Source organism: Camelus dromedarius, chromosome 2 (genome assembly GCF_036321535.1).
Source record: "Camelus dromedarius isolate mCamDro1 chromosome 2, mCamDro1.pat, whole genome shotgun sequence".
Taxonomy (NCBI): Eukaryota; Metazoa; Chordata; class Mammalia; order Artiodactyla; family Camelidae; genus Camelus; species Camelus dromedarius.
The window spans coordinates 30,044,150-30,066,437 of NC_087437.1; the positions used below are offsets into that span (position 1 = coordinate 30,044,150).

The 22,288-nt window shown below is 35.4% G+C and overlaps 1 protein-coding gene across 1 annotated transcript in view; it reads right to left on the reverse strand.

Annotated features, from left to right (window-relative positions):
* GPR149 (G protein-coupled receptor 149) overlaps positions 1-21,804 on the reverse strand; it is a 63,817-nt gene extending 42,013 nt beyond the window's left edge. Inside the window, exons 1-3 of the mRNA XM_010987087.3 lie at positions 20,463-21,804; positions 19,375-19,567; positions 13,777-14,234 (exon numbers count right to left, since the gene is read on the reverse strand). Coding sequence (XP_010985389.2) covers positions 13,777-14,234; positions 19,375-19,567; positions 20,463-21,479 — 1,668 coding nt within the window. The 5' untranslated portion in view covers positions 21,480-21,804. The remainder of the gene's footprint in view (positions 1-13,776; positions 14,235-19,374; positions 19,568-20,462) is intronic.
* Between the last annotated feature and the right edge of the window lie 484 nt (positions 21,805-22,288).

Consider the following 22,288-nt stretch of genomic DNA (forward strand, 5'->3'; position numbering starts at 1 on the left):
TACTCATTTATTTAATTTTTGTCTTCTATGTTAGGAATTAACGCCATGATGACAGAGAGGATGCCTGTTTTGTTAAATGTTCTGTCACCAGCACCAAGCATAGTGCCTGACACCTGGTATGCATTCATTGAATAGCTGCTGAATGAATCAACGAATGAATAACATAATAGTATCAAATGAGTGTGCTTATTGTGCATCACACACTGAAATTAGTACTTGGTATGCACTATCTTATCTAACCTTCACAGCATCAGTTTTATTATTTTCCTGTATTATCTGTGAGGATACAGGAGGACAGAAAGGTAGAGGCAAGGCAACTTGGACGTGCCTGTTTCCCAAGCCCTTGCTCTACCCACAGCATCCCTTAGAAACTAATCAGCGGTAGAGTGAAAACACGCTATAATCCATGATAAAAACAAAGAATATTAAATGTCATTGTGTTTAGAGTGATGCCTGCTCCAAAATGAATGGATGTTGGTAAGATACTTCCTGGACTTTTACACTAAAATACTACTGAATTTCTGTTTCTTCACAGGATGATCCACATGTTTGAGCCCTCGTTTCACCACATAGAGCTGTCTGATTCATGGGAAGAGAGGGCTGGTTCAAAAGTTATCTTTCTTCGAAGGATGAAATGCAAACAGCAATTAGTTATTTTCTAAAATTCTTAAAAGTTTTTCCCCTTTTATTCCTATATGGCTTAGAACAGGTAACTATCACACATTGGTGACTTGATAGTAAGTGGTTTTAATTTAGTGGTTGTTTCAAAACTGTTCTGGCTCTGCAGATAGTGCCAGTAAACGGGATTTAGGTTTCTAAATCATGGCTTAAGATACAGGAAAAATGGCTCTTGAATGGAGGGATATTCATGAAGGCAGAGTGTCTATGTTTGCCCAGAGGCAAGGCAGTGCTTTCCGATGATTCTCCTTGAAGGTATTTTTAAATATAAAGCAGATCATCTAGCGCATTTTTGCCTTGCTTTGCCAATAGTTTCACCTCACAGAGAGTACAGGGGGTAAAAAGGTTCAGTTTCTTAGATTCTAATTCTGACCAACAAGGGGAAATTATTGGCAAAATTGGAAGAGCTGGACATATAAAGAGAAAAATGATTGTTAATTCCTAGAATACATACTATCTGGGAGAGAAAACTTGGACATAGTCATCTGTGTACCTTGAAACTTTCACAAGCCTAATTTGAAAAAATAAAACCACCAAAAAATAAACCCAGATATGAGCATCAGAATTACATTTCTGGCTATGTAATCATAAGTGATGCAGTTAAAGAAGAAAAGATTGCATCTTAAAAATTTAGTGCAGGTCAGGCTTAAGAGGACCTATAGAATAAATAACTCATCACCAAAGATGGAAAGATCAGTAGTTGGAAGGATAAATGAAGAAAATGATCTGCAGCTTGTGAAAATGCTCAGGGCAACAAAAAAGGCCTTTGGAAACATGTTCAGGTCAGAAAATCAAAGAAAGGAGTGGGCCACTGCTTACAGCCAATGCCATCAAGTGAAGGGATGATGCAGAAAAAGCAGATATCCTCAGATCCTAATTTGCTTGTGTCCTTTGTAAAATAATTTTAAAATATATAAAAAAATACTTGAGAGGATAAAGGAAATACAATTTAAAGCAAGACATAAGAGAGAAACATGCTACTGCAGTAGTGTAATATTTCTCCCTCAAAAGAATCACACTCAGAGTTACTAGGGAAAGGTGCTGTATAAACATGGCTTAAGCAAATGGGAAATTGAACATTGGAAATGTGCAAATGTTTCTCATTTTTCAAATGAGAAGAAATGAAATTAACAAACTAGACAAGTGAAATTTATACCAATTCCTGGGAAGTTTCTAAGATTTACTGATGAAAGGAGAGTTTGAGAGCCAAGGGGGAAAAAAAAAGAAAAAAAGATTTAAGATGAAACAGTATGAGTTCACTAAGATGTCTTATGAGACAAACTCCTTTCTTCCTCAGGGTTACTGGACTTAACTGCACATCCTACATGGTCTAAAAATGCATTGTCTGTATTCTCTCCCCTTTTTTCTTACTGAGGTGCAGCTGTTTGAAAGTCTGCTTCCTACATTTGGCTCTGAATAACCTGAAGGCAGGGAGCTTATATCTTTACATCCATAGTGTTTCTATTAGTAATATTTATTGCATAAATTAACTAATTAATGGCATCACATAATATCTTAATAATATCCATGTGAACAAGAGAGGGTAAAGATATACTGATTGCAAGGGTAACTAAGGAGATTAATAACTATTGCAACCACAATGCTAAAGATATTTTTAAATAAACCAAACTAAATGAGGGGTTTGTTTCTAGTAGTGTACAGCAGGCCTCTTTCTTTGGCTCTGTCTTGCTTCACATTTTTAATCAACAGTTTGAATAAAAACATGAAGGATGACTTGTTAAGTCCATGGGTGATACAAATTTGGGAATTACAATTTAGAAGTCAGATCTTAAAATCAGCATCTGAAAGCATTTTTTATAGCATTAGAAAAGGTTACTGAAAGTAATGGAAGAGTGGACTAAATGGAACAAGACAAAACTGAACAGGGATGGCGAAATAATTGGGTCTAGACAACAGACAACAAAGGTGTAAAATGGCTAAGCAGCAGCATGAGCAGAAAGGGCTTAAGGGTGTCAGCTGATGTTAAAATCAGAGCAGGGTGATATGGCTGCTGAGTCAGTGAGTAACCTTCAGATGCATTAAGTGAAGTGTACTCATGGGGGAGGCTATAGTGCAAGTGGTAGAGCACATGCTTAGCATGCACAAGGTCCTGGGTTCAATCCCCAGTGTCTCCTCTAAAGATAAGTAAATGTAATTACCTCTCCCCTGCCAAAATAAATAAATAAATAAATAATAAGCTGAATAATTAAAGGAAAAAAGAATCAGCATTAAAAAAAAGAGAGAGAAGTATACTCATAGAGTGAAGAAGAAAGGACAACTTGAACGTCTGTTTGATTCTAGGCTTTACATGATTAAAGGGCTATGAGCTACTGTAAATTAATTTATCACGGGGAAAGCATAGATAAGGAAGGATGGCAATGTGAAGAACTGGATAACCACATTTCATTAGCTTAACAGCAAGTGGGAGACGTAACAGAATGGTTCTGGGTGTGCCCAAGAGGCAGAAGCAGGGTGTGAGGAGAGGCCTCAGGCAATGGATGCTCATCAGAATCATCTAGACAAACTTTACTTACTTTTAACTTCTTTAAAATTGTGAAATGTAGCACATGTTCAAGACAGCATGAAGAATAAACAGAGAGTATAAAAGAGCATAATCACTCCCTAAGATCAGAAATGAACATTTCCAGCACCCAAGGGGACCCCGTGTGTACTTTGATGCTTACCCTCTTTCTAAAGACAAACACTGCTCAGACTTCTGTGATAATCACCTCCCAACTCTTCTTTGGGAGGAAGAGTTTGTATGTATCTTTAGTAAAAATGGCAAACCATTTTTGTATGTAACCCTAAACCATTTAATTTAGTTGTATCTGCTTTCAAGCTTTATTAAATGCAATCATTGAGTGTGTTCTCATTTTCTGTTATATTTCTTTCATTATATTTGCAAAACTCATTCACATTTTATGCAGCTCTAATATGTTAAATTGCATTTTCTTTTTCTTGGTTAGGGATTGAAAAAGTTTTTGAGGGGCTTGAAGCTTATATTATTTGTGTTCGTTAAGAAAAAGGACAGAAAAGTCTTGTGTTCATTAATTTTATAAAAAACATATGTCCATATGAGTACATTGCTAGGGCTCCTCCCAGCCTAGGAAGAGATCAGGGCAAGCAAAGTGCCTGAAGTTTAAGCGTCTTTGGCTTCATGAAAAATACACTCTGATTGTGGTATTTTATTGTAAAAATATTCAGCAATTTATTTATCATTCTAATGTTGATGGACTTTTGGTGTATCCCTAAATACTGGTGCTATTACAAAAAGAGCTCCAGGAATATAAACATGTTCTAGGATAGCACTGTTCAATAGCACCACAGTGATGGAAATCTTTGATATTTGTACTGTCTAATATGGTAGCCACTAGTAAAATCTGGATATTGAGCACTTTGAATGGGTAGTGCAACTGAGGAACTGAATTTTAAATTTAAAAAATTTAGAACTTAATTTAGATTTAAATAGCTACATGCAACTAGTGACTACTGTATTGGACAGTGCAATTCTAGGGTGTATATCCAAGAATGGCATTGCTGGGGCCTAAGGCACGCAAATATTTAACTTTTTTAGCTACTGCCAAGCTGTTTTTAAAGTGGTTTTAACAGCTTACTCCACCGGCAATTACTCATATAGAGTTACTATTGTTCTATATTCCCCTCAATTCTTGGCATTGTCAGATTTTTTTAATTTTAGCTGTTCCTGTGGGTGTGCAGTGGTCTCTGATTGCTATTTTTAAAAAGATTTCCATATTCTTAATGATGTGGTATACCTTTATATATGTTTATGGCTATTTGGATTTTCTCTTATGTAAAGTACCCGTTTAAACCTTTGCTCATATACTATTTGGCTGTCTGTCATTTTCTTATTGATTCATTGGTGTTCTTTATAAATTTCATATTTTAAGTATAAGATCTTTGTTGATGATGTGTTTTGCAAATGTCCACACACAGAAAGTTTTACAAAACATTGATACCCGAATCTTAACTCCAAACCAATTAAATCAGAATTGCTGTGAGTGGGTTAAGGCATTTTTAAAGATTCCCCAGGTGATATTAATCTGCCTGTGTGAGGAGAATAGATTACAATATAGTGGAAGAAATGATTTGATAACCATCAAAACAGTCTCTCTGAAGCAGTTATGGTGGTGAATATGTGGACTGTCTCTGGAGTCTGATGGCCTGAGTTTGCTCCCAGGCTCTAATAGACTTTAGGCTTCATTTCTCTGTTCTTCATTTTTTTTCATCTGTAAAACTGGGTAATAATATCTACTAGATAGTCCTTGTGAATACTAAGTGAGCAATGATACGTACTATGTGTGACACGTAGCAAGTGCTCTATAAGTATTAGATATTATAGTCATCATCATAATCATCATCATCAAAAGATTAAATTAGCTGCTTTTATAAAGTAGTGAGAGTGAGAACCAGCATTTTCCTTAATGGGAAAGCATCAGAAACTTTTCAGTAAGATAAGAACAAAGCAAGATTGCCCTGTCTCTTCCACTATTCAACACTGTCCTGGAGGTATTGGCCAATGCAAGCAGAAAGAAGAAATTAAACAGAGGCATAAGAATTGATAAAGAGGCAAAACTACCTCTATTTGTTGCTGATCTGATAGTATATCTAGGAAGCCCTAGATAATTAATGATAATCAATGGTTTTATTTAAATAATAAAATAATTCAGTAGTGTAGCAGATATAGTATTAATAGGCAGAAATCAGTATCTTTAATATATACAAACAATAACCAGTTAGAGGACATGATGGTAGAGAAAAACCTCATTTACAATGAAAACAATGAAGATCAAATACTCAGGAATAAACCTAATAAAAATGTGTAAAGCTTATAGGGAAATTTTTAAAAAAATCTTTCAGGAGAAAGGTACAAGAATAGGCTAGAACAAATGGGAAGACACCCCCTGTTTGTGGATAGGACAAATTAACATTACAAAGATGTCAGTTCTTGCTGAACTAACATACTAACATAAACTTAACACAATCTTGATAAAGATTTTTTTTTACAGAGTTAGACAAGTTGAAAACAAATTGGAGATGGAAAAGCAAACATGCAAGAATAGCAAGAAAAATCCTGAAAAAGAAAAAAAAAATACGGGGAGTGGGGAGACTGGGACTATCAGATATTAAAATTCATGATAATATACTAGCCTCTCTAATTAATGTAGTGAGATACCAGTGCATGAATAGACAAATAGTGGAAAAGAACAGAAAATCCAGACATAGACCCAGGTAAATATGGAAATTTAGCATAAGATAAAAATTATATCTCAAAACACTGAGGGTAATAATTGACTTAGAAAGAATTCTTTTAAAAAATAATACATAAACTTTTGGAAAAAGATAAAATTATATTCATATCTTACACCAAATACAAAAATAAATTCCAAATGGATCTGGGAATCTAAATGTAAAAATTGAAACCATACAAGTACTAGAAGAAGACTTGGGCGAACTCCATTTAAAGCTGACTTTCCAACTGTGACTCAAAATCCAGAGGCAAGTAAATAAAAGATTGATAGATTTTACTATAAACAATTTTTAAAACTGTGCTTGCCAAAAAATATTACACATAAAGTTAAAAGACAAATGACAAACTGGGAAAAATATTTGCAATATATACCACAGAGATCTATTTTTCCTAATAGATAAAGAACTTTTAAAAATTGAAGAATAAAGGGACAAAAACACTATAGAAAAATGGGAAAAAGATAAAAATAGACAATTTACAAAAAATAAAGAGGTAAGGCCCTTAAACAAATGAAAATTATTCATACTCACTTATAATTACATAAATATAATTTAAAACAATCCTCAGATAGCAATTCTCTTTTATCAGACTGGTGAAAATTAAAAAGCATGATAATATATTTTATTACTGAGGTGGGAGGGAAAAGAATCTTCTATTATACATTGCTGGAGGCAGTGCAAACTGTTATGATTATTTTTCACAAAATTACATTTTTGACCCAGAAATTCTAATTCTAGGAATTTATCCTAAAAATGTACTTCCAACAACATGAAAATATATATGCATAAGGTTATTCACTGCAATAATGTTTTTAATTGCAAAATATTAGAAATAATTTAAAGGTCCATATAAGAGTGGTTGAATTAACAATAGTATTCACACTATGGGTTATTGTGCAGCTATAAAAAGAATGAGAAAGATCTCTATGAGCTGATATAGAGTGACTTCTAGGATATATTATTTAGTGAAAAAAGCAAAATGTCAAAGAGTATATGTAAGGAAGAAGAAGATATAAGAAGATATGCATGTATCTACTCATTGTGCAAAAAGAAATACAGTAAGATTAAACCAGACACTACAAGGTTGGCTACTTACAGGGGATAGGTGAGAACAGGGTAGTAAGAATGGGAAAATGGGAACAGGAAAAAAGGAATGAGGGAGGAAAATATACTTTTCTGTAGTTCTGACTCTTGGAAGCATGATCATATTTCACATATTTAAACATAAATAATCAAAATGAAAAAGCATGTGAGAGGAACTCAAAATGTAATACAAAATGAAGGGAATAGAAATGAAAATAACTAACCTAACTAAATGTGGAAGGTTGTATTGTGACTATAAATGATAAAGTTAAAGATAAAAAGAACTATACATAACTACTATATTTTAGTTAGTATTCTTTCCCACAGTGATGTGGGTTAGCAATGCTAGAACTACTTTATATGTATACTAGGATTGAGCAGATAAGTACATATATTTGTAGAGAATGAGAACCAGTTTTCTCACTGTCAGAAGAAGTAACAAGTAAAAAAAAGGGAAGGGCATGAATGAATCCTGAAGTATTTGATTAGACTTGCAGGTTTCAGTATAAACTCATGGTTTTAAATGATTCATACAGAGAAAGTGACAGATGTATACATGAGCATACATATATGTATTTCCTAGATCTGTCCAATGATGGGGTCTAGAAACAAGACACCTCAGTAGCAATCATGTACCTAGTACCTGAATATTGGTTTCTAAATCCTATTCTCCAATAAAAGAAACCACAGCTGCTTAGGAAGATGATTGATTCTAGGGATGGATCAGGGAAAATACAAGATGAGGGTGGAATATCTTGTACTGCTAAAAAGTAAGGAAATGCTAAAAAAGATGAGGCTGGAATGTTGAATGGATAAAGGCATCAATCTGAAGAGGCTCCCAATGGCCAGATTTAAGGTAACTGAAGTAATAAAATAAAAATAGTATGGCTTACAACCTATAGATTCAAATAAATATTTATGATCTCACACTGATATAAATAAACAGGTAAACAGAAGAAAGAACTTTTTCTTATAGGAGAATTCCAATAATAAACACAGAAGGAATTATAGAAATGGAAAATCACCTTCACAAAATAATTGCTGCAGGCAAGATTCATCAATTAATGATAAAATTAGTGGGCAAAAAAGTATGATAGGAAACAGAATATTTGCATAGCCTCAAAATATCTCCCTACAAGATACTTATAAATTACAAAGGAAAAAATAGTTAACTGTTGATAGAGAAATCTGGCAGACATCATCTTTACCAAGTGATCAAAGTTTACATTACCATCGTAAGACAGATCAACATCACGTACCACTTGCTATGATGTGCTGGGAAGGGCAAACATCACTTCTGTGTTATTCTTGTCAAAAATGCCTAATTTCAATTTAATCAACAGAAAACATATGACAATTACAAACTGAAGGATATACTAGAAACAAGCAAAACAAACTGGCTGACTGTCTTCAAAAGTGCCAGTCATGTAAGACACAGAAAGACTGTGGAACTGCTATAGATTGGAAGAGTCTGAGGAGACATGTCAACAAAAACAGTATGGGATCGGGGATTAGATTCTGGACCAGAAAGAGGACATCAGCAGGACAACTGGCAAAACTGAAATAAGGTTTACAAGTTAATTATTAGTTTCCTATTATCATCATGTAACATGTTAACATTAGTGAAGGCTGGATGGAGGATATATTAGAACTCCACATACTATTTTTAAAACTCTTCTGTAACTCTAAAATTAGTTCACAGTAAAAATTGTAAAAGTGTAGTAAGTTTCCAGCTAGCTGATTTCAAGTAAGGGATAACACTCAGTAGGAGTTGTAGAAGAGATTAAAGCCATAACTAGGCGGTTCCAATACATAGCCCTTAAAGCCGCCTTAAACCATGAAGCTTTTTGGAGAAAATTGACAGAATCCTTATCTTAAAGAGTGAATTATAGGATTCTACACAAGCTTTGATCCAATGCTAATCCCCTTGAATCCGTGGCGAGTGAACAGTTCAAAAGCTCAGTTTTACTTCATTTCAGCAAATAACATGTGCTGTGAGGATTACAAAATGTGTTACAAAATATTCAAATTAGTTCACAATAAAATTCCCTTAGTCTGAACTTTCAAGAATTTAAATACTTGAGAACAACTTTACATCCGTAAATGAGTTTTAAGCCACACTCTACATAGCCATCCTAAACTATACCAGATAATTACACAAATGGATCAAACAATTTAAATCAGGTGAAAATTATACTCTTAAGTGGAGAAAAGCAGATTTCAAAACAGTGCTTGCAATATGATCTCATTTTTGTCAAAAGTGAAAATACATGCTTAGGAAAGAGCCTAAAGTTTTATATGATAAAATGTAAACAGTGGTTAACAATGTGTGGTTGCAAGTGGGTGTTTTTTCTTCACTTATCAGCAATTTCTAAATTTTCTACAATAATTATATTGCCTTACAATCATAAAACAATAAAGATTATAAATGTTTTTTAAAAGACAGAAATGTAACAATTTCTTAGGTCTCTGAATAGTGAGTAATGAACTATCCACTCCAAACAAATGGATGTAGCTAAATATAAAATATCTAGACAGTCATTTTGTGTTAGGATGAGGCTGCCTCTTTGCCTTAAGGCTGCAAATAGGAGATGAAAAGTGAGTTTTTCTCCTATGTCACTTCAGTTAACAATGTCAAAAATTACTCAGAGAGCAGGTTTAAGCATTTGCAATTATCAAGCTGACAATGTCATAGGAAACACTAACATCTCATGCCAGACTTAAATTTTTAACAGTTTATTTTTTTAAATGAAAAGAGAAGGTGCACTCTTTCAGGGAGAGGAAAGAGGTATGTGTATTCTTTATGGGGCATATATATTAAATGGAAATAATTAATTTTGCCCTGCTCTTTAAACTAGTCTCCATCTCCTAGTGGTTAGATGCTAAAGCAGTACTTCTTACATTTTAAAAAGTAATACTTAAAAAGAAGTACTTAATTTAAGTGGGGTTGGTTCAGATGCACATTACTGATTCTGTAGGTCTCAGATGGAACTCGATGCTGCACCAGAGTCATCTAGGGGTTTGTTAGAAATGCAGAATCTTGGGTCCCACCTCAGATCCACTCAGTCACAATCTACATTTTGATAATATCCCCATTTGACTTATTTGTACACATTAAAGTTTGAGAAGCTCAAACTAAAGAACTCAAAATAGTCTAGATTGACATTTGATTTCTATAGTTTTCTATGAAAATGATTTAAAGAAATAATTTTTAACAAGATTATAGAAACCAATGTTGCTGCTGAATTCTGTGAGCAAACAACATAATTTTGATTTGTAAAGCTATTTTTAAGTAGCTAAAACATTTTCCTTAAAATAAAAATAAAATTTCTTTGATTCTCAGGTGACTTAAAGCTAGTTCTTACTGGTTTACCTATTCTTATACTGAGTGGTTTGTGCAGCTAATTCAAAAGCTATCACTTTCAAGTAAGCCAGAAAGAGAAAGAAAAATACCATATGATATCACTCATATGCGGAATCGAAAAAAGAAAATAAAAAGGACACAAATGAACTTATTTACAGAACAGAGACAGATTCTCAGAAAATAAATGTATGATTACGGGGTTGGTGGTGAAAGGGGTGGGGAGGAATAGATTGGGAGTTCAGGATTTGCAGATGCTGATTACTGTATGTAAAATAGGTAAACAACAAGGTCCTACTGGATAGTACAGAGAACTGTATTCAAGACCTTGTCATTGTCTATAATGAAAAAGAATATGAAAAGGAATATATATATATGTATAACTGAATCACTATGCTGTACACCAGAAATTAACACAGCATTGTAAATCAACTATTCTTCAATATAAAATATACAAAAACAACAAAAAAGAAAATAATGCAAAATCTATCACTTTCTTCTACTTTGACTCTCATTTGAGAAGGATAGTTTCAGAATCTGTTTTTCTATATTCTACTGGCATATTGGAGGACTTTTCATCTTTCAAATAATATGATGATAGGATTATAAATGGGACTAAGTGGCATAATGACAACATAACTTTGTTTCAGATTTACAGTAATAAATAAGTGACTATCGAGAGCTCTAAGACAACACATTAAAAGAAAAGGAAATGGAATCAGTGGGTAATTTAATGAGCTTAATACTAAAAGAGAAAATTAGAGTAATTACCTACAAGCCACTAAATCATTTTATAAGTACAATTTCCTAAAGAAGACAAAACTTCGGGGTTCTGGAAAATCACTGCTTCATGTGAGGAACACTCATACCATGGCAACATTAAAACTCTGTAATTGAAGAACTCTTACATTTCTAACTTTTTTTTGGGGGGGGGAACATTCTACCTTCTAGGGGTCCAAGAAGAAGTGATTGTGTGGCTAAGTGTAACACTGAATTTCAGTCTTACAAACACTCAACCTCTGATAAATTTCATTGGATCATACTTAAACCTACTGAAGCCATTCTACTACCATTTTCTTTATAATTTAACCTTGACCTGACACTCTGATTCCTATCAGGATTTCCAAAAAGATATACTGAGAATTTGTTTACTCACATAAACTCTAAAAAACAATTAAGCAATGTGTATTGTAGTAACACAGTAGAACTCATTAAATATATTTTAACTCAAATCTGCTTTTTTAAAAGCTCAAGAACAGAGAACACACACTATTTAAAGTAGTACCATTACATATGAGTTGATAAATTGAGCCTAAGTATTTGAAAGTACAACCATAGAAATTAAAGAGACAGTGCTTTCATAGAGCCACTGCAGTGTATACCACAGTTGAATGTATCACTATAAGATACCTAAGTTAACCTTGCTTTCAGAGCAAGGAAGGAACTTGGAAGAAAAGGATAAAATGAACATGCTTTCAAAGTTACCATCTACTCCCATCAAATATCTGCTGATGAAGAGCAGGGCAAGAGTTAAAAAACCAGCCTTTGGTCATAGGAAAAATGCTCATAAGCTTTTCGAGCCTAAATGTATTTTGGTTATAATGTTAATCTTAAAGTCCATAGGCGATTTTGCTAAGAGAACGTCATACCAATAATAGCCCATGGGTTAACGATTTCTTACTGTTGTTTTTATGTTTAAATTTATGATGGTATTTCATTTAATTTCAATTAGTTTCTGAAAATATAAATTTTACCTTTCCTGAATATTATATTATCTATTTTACCACTAATCATTTTTTTCACAACCATCATTTTAGATTAGTTTCCTGAATTCCTTGTTCTTTGCAGGAACAGTATTAATATTAATGGAGTTAATTGATCATACTCTCTAAACTATAACAAAAATTTTTGAGTAAGAGCTATAAAGTTGTGATCATTCAAATGGTAATTCCCAATGTTTTGACAAAATGCACTAGAAAATTAAGTCATTTAAAGTAATGTTGAGTGGGAAAAAAGCAAGTCCCAGAGATGATACCATCTCCAGAAGCTCAAAATAAGCAAAACTAAACAATATATTGTGTTAGAAAAACATTCTTTTGTGACAAAATAGTAAAACAAAAAACCATGAGCAAGACTCAAGATAGACTGCTTAATTTTTAAGTGCAAGAAAACCAGGAGGTTTAGATTATTCAGGAACAAATTGATAATGATATTGTAGGGATTCCCATCTAAGCTGGGGCACCACATTGTTCGAATTTTTTAAAATCACTATTTTTAAAAAATCACTATTTAGTGATTTTTCTGAAATGCTTCATCACTAAACACTATGAATAATTATTTTAGTAATATATTTTATTACCCAACTTTTAAAACCAGTAATATCAAAATAAAACTAACAGTTTTAATTAACTGAGGAGAACAAAGCAAATCTCAGATTATTCTGCTCATATTCATAGTGTTATATGGTCATATTTTTGATCACTGAATGCATTGTTACTAGCAGATATTTGTTGAATTAGATTTTTGATTCTAGAAGCTAGGTGCAAGTGGACTTTGATTTCCATTAAATTATGTAGGAAAAGGCTTTTCTTGCTAGTAAATCAATAGTGTGAAAAGCAAGAGCAACTAATTATTAGATATGAGTCTGGAGGAAAGAAGAATCTTATATCAATATCACACTACAGTTTCAATAAAATAAGAAGTACCTGTCATCATTCTAGGCAGGCTGGAATCTAGGAAAGAAAGGGGTGAGATTAAAGTGCAAGTGCTTTCACTTACATAAAACATTATAAAACCATTCTTCCACCCTTAAAAGGACAGAACATTTAGCAGGGATTTTGCAAAGCTTCACTTGAGTGTATTCTAGAACACATCTTTTTTTCCTTGCTGGGTAACAGAGAGACTAGTTCCAGCAAGACAAATAGGCAAGCTCTCCATTATAGTTGCAACAGGACTACCTCTTCACCACTAGTTGTATAAATATTTGCCCTCAAACATCTTTTGAGGACTGTGGAATATTTTTCAGGCAAAGAAAAAAATAAAACCTACAAGTTAATTAACTTGAAATAAGTTCTGAGAGTCTAGTCTGAATTTACACAGATTACTTGAGGTTAAAATAGAATGCTGTACCCTTCTGAAAGAGCCTATGTAACTCTGCCAATCCCAAAATATATAGATTTTTGAATGAATGAAAGTATAACTAATTTAAAAAATTCAGAAGTCCTTCAAGGACACTGAAATAAAATTTAATATTATGGAAAGTAATTGAGATAAGTGGAAACAACCTTGGACTTGACTGAATGAAATAAGCAACTGATAATTTTTTTTTCATGCTGTCATATTTGGTCTCACTTTTAATTTTACAGGCAGAACAACCTTTACTGTACCTGACGAGGGGTTCTTTCTGATTTACTCCTACACCATTCCCAGTCTGAAAGGTCTGGTTTCTGACTCTCTTCGTGAGACAGTCTTCTTTCTGGCCCTTCTAAAAAGGTGGTTTCTTCATATTTAATATCACCTTCTGTTTTTTCAGAAAGCAGTGGATCAACACTCTTTTCATTGTGGAAATCCTGTTTAGCCTCTGTAATATCAGTGTTTGTGCATTTGTTGATGCCTTTTAGTGTGGAGCTGTCCAGAGAGGTTGTGGTGCTGACTTCCACTTTAATGGCATTGAAGATATTATGAGTGTCTTTCTGAGAGTCTTCTGAAGTTTTGCACTCATAGTTCATGAGGTTGTGATAGGATATAGAATTTTCATCATCCTCATAGTAATCTTCACGTCCTATTTTATAAATTCCATAACTTTGTTGGAATGATAGATTGAATTCAAAGCATCTTCTTTTGGCTATAAGAAAACAAAAGCAAAATTCCAAGGTTAGAAAGGTAAATATAAACAGCAGTTGGATATACAAAGTTGATAAAAATAGGAAGGTACATTCAACTTGATTAGTATAAATTTTAAAACTATCTTTATTTACTTCTTGTCAATTATACAAAGCAATTATGCCTCATGAATTCAAGCCATCTCATCACTCTGGGCCTAACTTACACAATGAAAGGTTTGAAATACATACAACCCCAAGACTTTGATGTCTTTAAAGAAATTTTTGTAAGAAAAATTTAACCCTAAATTAGAAAAGTCTCATGTATATTCGGTTTTAGTTTAAGCTCCTTCAGTTTACCAATTATCTGTACATTTCTTTATTTGGGGATAAAATACATTGTTTATAAATTTTATTTTGCCAGAAATTAATTATTAAGAAGCTCTTAATATTATATGAGCTATTCAGCTGACAATGCCAACAAGATATAACTGCTTTAAATATTTTGATGTTTATCATTCCTGACATTTATATGCTTATAAATGCAAACATTAAAAATTAGACATTGCTGCAATACAGTTTTAAAACTTCAAAAATAACATGTATATTGCTGAATCAATTTGTAATGAATTGTAAAAAAGAGTGTATAGATTCATGTTTCTGTGAACTGAAGCACTTTACAACATGTCTATAAACCTGATTAATTACAAAATGAGTGTAGCAGGAATGCATAAAACTTTCTATGGTTTAAATCAGGTGAACTATGATGGTATCCAACACATTGCACTATTATTTGGTGTATATGGTATAAAGTCTTAGTAGGATAACAAGTGAGAATGTGAAAGAAGTGATACAACTGTGTATAAATGTCATTAAATACTAGATAATTTTTGTGTATTAAAAATGAAGCTATTAGACAAAATGCAATACATGTTTTGGTTTTCATCTTTCAAACATGGCTCATTTCAAAAACTTTTTTTACTTGGGTAGCTCTGTGTTTCATAGCACACATTTAGCTATCCTTGGTGGAAAAATGTATTATAAACTAAAATTTCTATGAGAACAACAGGTAAAATTTGATTCATTTTATAATATAATCCTAGTGTTATTCACATGCTGATTCTACTACCAAAATTTTCTCAGAACTGAAAATTTACAAACCAATTCTGACTGAAAGATAGAATTAATAGATGTCATTCATTATTTGAGTCAAAATATTCATTGTTTGAGCCAGGATACAAACAAAAATGTATATGCAAAGAAAATGGAAAAGTAGAAACAGATATTAATGTTTTATACACTGTCTCTTTTATAGTACCACACTTTTTCTAATAAGGTAGTCCAGTTAAGTTAAATTAGGATTTTTAATTTACTGTAATAGTGTGAAAGCTGAAGGAGTGTTTTCATTATTGATGGGTTCCCCTTTTCTGCTAAAAAAGAAAGATATAAAGTGACAAGTGGTCAATTCAAGGATAGGAAGTAAACAAAAACTGTCATAAAAATCCTAATTTTATCATATTATATGATGTCATACAATATGATAAAATTGGTATCTGTGGCTATATATTTTATTAGCTGCATATTATAACTATGAAATACATAAAGCAAAAATGAATCAAATTTTTGAAGGATTGAGCAGAATGTGTCAGTGAGAACCTGTCTCCATGTTACCAGGTGCAAGAGGCAGTCAGAGGTAGGCTATGAGAAGGGAGTGGAATTGCTATAGATACAGTAGGAGACTGGAGCATTCCTTGGTCAGGTACGCACATAGGTTATGTCATTTAACACAACAACCCTGCATAATAAAAGGCATATGGATTCTATTTTGTACTTGAGAAAACTGAGTCTGATAGAAGAAACCTACCTAAGATTACTTACCTGGTAAACAGATTTGAATTTAAAGCTAACTGACTCAAGAATTGAAGCTACTAACGTCTATGTGAAATTGCTTTATTGCTAATCAGACTCATGAGAGAAATGTGCTTATGGAAGTAGAATGTCCTGGATGTGCTAAAAATTAGAGGAAGTGCATTAATTGTGAAACCAATAGAAACATTTCTTGTTAATGACTTTCCCTTAACACTGGAGGTAAATTCTGACTAACTAATGAAGATAACAGGTTATAACAACATAACAGAGCTGAAAATATTTGACTAATAACTTACAAGAAACTTAGAGACCATTAGGATAGAGTCAGGAACCTTTGAAGTCTATTCTACACTTATGAAAAATAAATAAAATTTTATATCTGTTCTGAAAAGCAAAACTCTGGAAGAAACATGAATTAGCTCTAGTCTTTTGCCTTTAATCACATCTTGCTAATGACAATTTTAGACATAAGTAATTATATCAGCTTATAAATATACATAATTCTTCAGAGTACCATGACATCTGATTCTCTGATTTTGTCAAAAAATTAAATCTGAAAATCTCATTTTTATAGAACATATTTTAACTGTTTATTTAATTGAAAAAGAAAGCATCATGTCATGCAAACAAAATGGGCTTGAAAGCCACATCCAATCCATGTTTGCTACTTGAGGCCTCTGTGTAAAACCATCTTTTTTAAAACCATTTTTGTTTTGAGACACTAGTAATACAGATTATTGTTGGAAACAGGAGAATATCATTATTTCTGCAAATTATTTTTCATTAGTGACATTCATTTTCTGGTTGCATGTCTTGGTTTCCATACAATGAAGATGAGATACAGAATTATGTCTTCATCAACAAAAAGAACCTGTCGTAAATATGAGTTATGAAAAAATGATTTTCCCTTCCTTGCTTCTGGAGTTCCCTGAAGAAGAATGTAAAAGGGGGAAATATTAGTTTGTTAAAGAGAAAAAGCTTAAATATGAAACTGGAGCCATACTTCCAAAGAATCAAAGTACCATAATGGATCAGTACCTGCCCACCTGAAGATGAACCATCTTTGGGGTTTCAAAATTCTGTTTTTTAGGTTTTTATTACTTTTACGGGGGTAATTAGATTTGTTTATTTTTTAATGGGGGTACTGGGGATTGAACCCAGGATCTCATGCATGCTAGGCAGGCACTCTACCACTAAGCTATACCCTCCCCCTCAAAATTCTGTTTTTGTGTCATCCTAGCAATAGGAAAATATATGGTGGGTCCTCACACGGTGAAAACACATCATTCTTATCCTTAGAATTTCCCTGTGGCACAGCCTGGTATCAAAAGAGAATGGAGCCATTTTAAACTAATGTTCCTCACAATATTTTATTTTTGAAGCCATGCCTTTCTGAGCTTACAGTTCAGCACCTTCCCTGGAATTGTAAAGTAAATACAAATAATGGCAATGGTAATTTTAGAGGAAAAATATTATGATCTTGAAACGCATGGTTCTAATTTCAAACATGAGATATTACTGCGATTGTTGATTCTGCTGGCCTGCTGTAGGTTCTTCCACCTTGTGCAGCACAAGATAGAATGCTTCCTATGACAGTGATAGAGCCGTTGCATTGCTTTGTTTTCAGCTCTCACACAGGTGCCCTTTAGTTCTTAAAAATGACTGCACAGGGAACTATATTCAATACCTTGTAGTAACCTATAATGTAAAAGAACATGAAAACAAATATATGTGTGTATATATATGACTGAAACATTATGCTGTACACCAGAAATTGACATAAGATTGTGAACTGACTACACTACAATAAAAAAAAAAAAAAGACTGCCCTAAACTCTCCTTGTATCTCTTACAATCTTAAATATTATAAGATGGTGCTGGTTCATTAATTTAGTGACAATTATTAACATTTGATAGAATGGTAGAACTTTCAGGCTTGTAGGTGATTTTTATATATTCTATTTCTTTAATGTGTCTCAAAAAGATTTATTATTAATTTTCTGTGTCACTGTTGCTCTGGTTATTAGTCTCTAGAAGCACATACTTATTGTAAGCTCCATGGTTGTTTTGTTTTAAAGGCATAGATAAACTTGGCATCTATTAACAGTAAAACTTTATGGCATCCTTAACACTAAAAAGAATCTGGTCACTTGAAAAATATCTGGACATTAAGTGTCATCAATACATGGAAAAGAACCAGTTCATGACTAATTAATATTTATTATAATCACCTTGTTGAAGAATTGATTACAGAATATACTTTAATATTTGCCAGTTTTTACAGCCCTCAAATATTCTGAGATGAACTGTTTTTATTTACTCCTTCTTTTCTGTTAAAGAATAATATCCTTGCATATTCTGAGAAAAAGACAATTAATTGAGCAGTCAATTCAGCATACAATAATGCAATCTTGGATTTATTAAAGGGTAGAACATTCTATCTTTTGTCTGGAATGACAGAAAAAATATATCCTTTTCCTTCCTGGCAGAGTCAAAATATACAGGGTATTCCTCAACTTTTCCTGTCTCCACACAGAAACAATTACACTCCAATGAGTTTTATATTTGACCCCACTTCTGTTCTAGGTATACGCTTTAGAACATAGGTGTTTTGCTTTTTTTCCCCCATGGCATGGCTAGATTCAGAGATGAACATACACTAACAAACTCTGCCACTTTCGTCTTTTCTTGAAACTAAAGGTGTTTTGGAGGTTGTTGGTTTGTGTGTATATGTAGATATTTTCTAAAAGCAAAGGCATACACTTGAAATTGTTTTGGAACTTTTTTTTGGCCACTCCTATTGCTTACTTTAAACTTTCCAAAACCCTGGAAGAATACAAGCAGCAAAATAATGAAAATGCTTTTCTTTACTGTTTCACTAAATAACAATAGGCTATAATATAATGAGTTCTTAACTTTTCAAAGATGCTGGCTTCTCATATGTGGACTTGGAGGGGGGTTACTTTCTGTTCTGGTTTAAGGGCTGTGGAGGACATAACATCTAAGGGCCTCTGCTGACTTTATGCTGTGTTGAATGAATTCTCTCCTTTTCTTACCTAACATAACTATGCGATGCACAGGCACTTCATAGAGTTGTTTTCAACCTGCCTCGTTTAAAAATTACCCCAATATTGTGCTAATAATTGTTTCACATTATAATTTATTCCCTTTATTTACCATTTCATTTGTCCTTGGACTCTTGATTCACTACCCAGGCAACTTTCTCAATAGACCACCTTTCTGTATTGGACTGTATGTGTACTGGTCCCAGCCACCTCACTGCCTAGGACTCACGTTTTTTCCCGTCAGATGCCACCGTGTATTTGCTCTGCTTGCAGTTGATGATGCAGCCACAGGGCAAGTGTGTCCAGCGTTTGGACAAGACAAACACTGGAGTTACAGTGGTGGCCAGTAGGGTTAGGAGAAAGCTGAATGTCTCGAAGGGAAGGCTCTGAAACCCCAGGATGTGCTGGACCACCATGTGGATCTGCAAAAGTACAGAGCTTCAATCTTATCCCAAGACAACATTTTCCACTGTGCCAAGCCTTCCCCCAAGCATGCTGCCCACCTCCCTTCTCCACGCCCCTTTCCTGCCTGAGAGCCAGAAGCTCTGCTCCTGGACTGGCATTCCTGGTTTTGGTGGTGAACTACTGGGATCCCTTGGGAGGAAGCCCGCTGCTCCAGACTACTCAGGGCTTTGAGGGTTTCCACTCTTGAGTGCTTGGTCTGTGCCAGCTGCCAGCTCAAGTCTCCATCAAGGAAACATAGTTCACAATGTGAGCAATGGTACCCCGGAAAACAGGCAAGAAATCTGCACTGGGCACTCCGGGTGGCCTTTGTCGTATCTTTGGCCCCTCACTTCAGCCAAGCCAAACTTGTCACAGCAGGGTGCCACCCATTTGCCTCTCAGCTGGGCTTCCTCCTGGAGGCTTGAAAAAAAGCCTGTTTTGTCCCCTCACCTCTCTCCCTGCTGGGGATAGGCGGCGTCCTTACGAGGCAGGAATGGAGCAGAGAGAAGGGCACGACAAGGTTGGGGAAAAACAAACCAGCCAACCTTCTTACTACCTCTCTTTCTGAATACTCCCAGACAGAACACCCTTGACCACGACAGATCTAGGAAAACGAAGTCTCCCTTACTTGAAAGCGCTCCCCGCCCTCCTCCCTAATTTTGAAACCATAAGTAAAGGCTTCACGGCTACTAGTCCAACCCGTGAACTGCCTTCCTCCAAGCGCTTCTCTAAAACCAAGCGAGACACATTTGGAAGCGGACTTAACTGCGCGTCTCTGGGTTACCCTCCAAACCGGAGATGCTGGTCCCCAAATGCACTCATACGTATGTCTTGCACACACACCCGCGCACCCGTGAGCAACCGCAGTTTTACCATCATGGGCAGCCAAAGGATGACTTTTGTCAGAGCAAGGATCAAAGAGAAGCGCTTCTGCGCTACGCTCACGGTGAAGCTCCTGGTGCCATAGAGAGTCCCCCGTTTTTCACGCCTGCAGGCTCCAGCCACAGCGCCAGCACCGCTCCCGGGCTCCTGCCCCAGCCGGGTCCTCGCAGGCAGACCTGGTCCAAACACGGTGTCTGATGTCGGGGAGCATCCCCCAGAGCACCGCAGGGCGGGGCCCGGAGCGTCATCTAGGGACAGGGAAAGCACTCTTCCTCCAGTTGGAGGGGTCCCTGGAGTGGAAGCTGCACGGGAAATTTCCTGATAGTTGGCGTGAAGTCTCGGCGGCTCCTCCGAACACAGCAACTGGTGAGTGAGCGGGACGGAGAGGCCGGCGAGGAGTCCGAAGGCCGAAGTGTACACAGCGAAGAGCAGCAGCACGTAGGAGCTGGAGCAGTCGGCCAGGCAGCCCCAGGGCGTGCGCACGAAGGCGCCCCAGCCGCACAGCGGGAGCGCGGAGAGCAGCAGACTGGCTGCCCACACTGTCAACGCCACGCCGAGCACCTGGCCGGATCTTCTGGAGGTTGCCTGGCTCCCTACAGCCCTGTGCATTGTGTAAAAGTTGTAGGAGACCACGAGAGTCGCCTTCAAGTTGCTCGAGAGGCCCTGGCATAAATATAGTAAGGCAGAGGTGGTGCACAGAGACTGGAAGTAGTCAGGGACCTCGTTTGGCCACTGCAAAAAGATGAAGATGGTCACCGACAAGACGCTCATGAGATCATCCCCGGACCAGGAAGCCACCAGCATGGACACAACAGTTCTGTTCTGCATTTTCAGTAGGGAAACTAGTGAATAAATGCTGCCGGCCAGGGCTGCAACAGTCATTAAGCATGTCAGGCAAAAAAGATAGATATTCACGGTTCCTGGCGGATTTAAAAGGTCCGTCGAATTATGACTTTCTTTCCACAGGCTAGAGTCATTTGTTGATAAATTACTGAGAAATACAGACATTGTCCTTGGTCAATATTTAATTTCTTTTTCAATGAATCTGTAAATATTCTCAAAATTAAGCATGGCTGTTAGTTGCAAATCAGATCTCATTTTCTCCTACCAAGTTTCCCTCAAGATGTTCCCCCATCAGTCCAGCAGAAAATGGTCAGACAAGTCTCCTTTAAATCAGACTCAACTCATATTTTAAAATTGGGTTCCACTTAGAGCATCAATAAGAAAGTTTTCAACATTCCAATTAAGAACAAACAAACAAAAACTTCCTCCTGAAACTATCAAGTTTCAGGCATGAAAGCAAAAGCTGCTCAAGTAGATTGAAAAATAATGATGTCTGGGTCCTTTTGGGTCCTTCTAATGGAGCAAAGCGGCTGGTAGCTTGAAGTAATCAAACTCTGTTCAATTTTTAAGAGCAGTAAAATGATGCATTTGGTTCCAGAGCTGAATTCAAAGGCAGAGAAATTATCAGGTAGTCTTCAGCTTTGCCGGATCAGAGAGAGAGAGAGAATGAAAGAGAGAGGGAGAGAGAGACAGACACTGAGCACAGCTCCCCATCTGAACTGCTGTGTTCTTCAATCAGCCTGTGATCCTCTGAGCTGCAGGAAGGAGGAGTCAGCTCCAAGCAGGAGAGGAGCAGGAACAAAAGGGAGGGGAGTTCAGTGTATGAGCGAAATGATGTATTTCTTCTCAGCCTGCCTTATTCGAAGCAAGAGACAATGTCTTTGCTAAGCCTTCCCCTTTGGTTTTGACATATAAAACTAGCCCAGATACTTGCCCAGGCTTGATGTGAATGATAATTAGCATCTTCAAGAGGT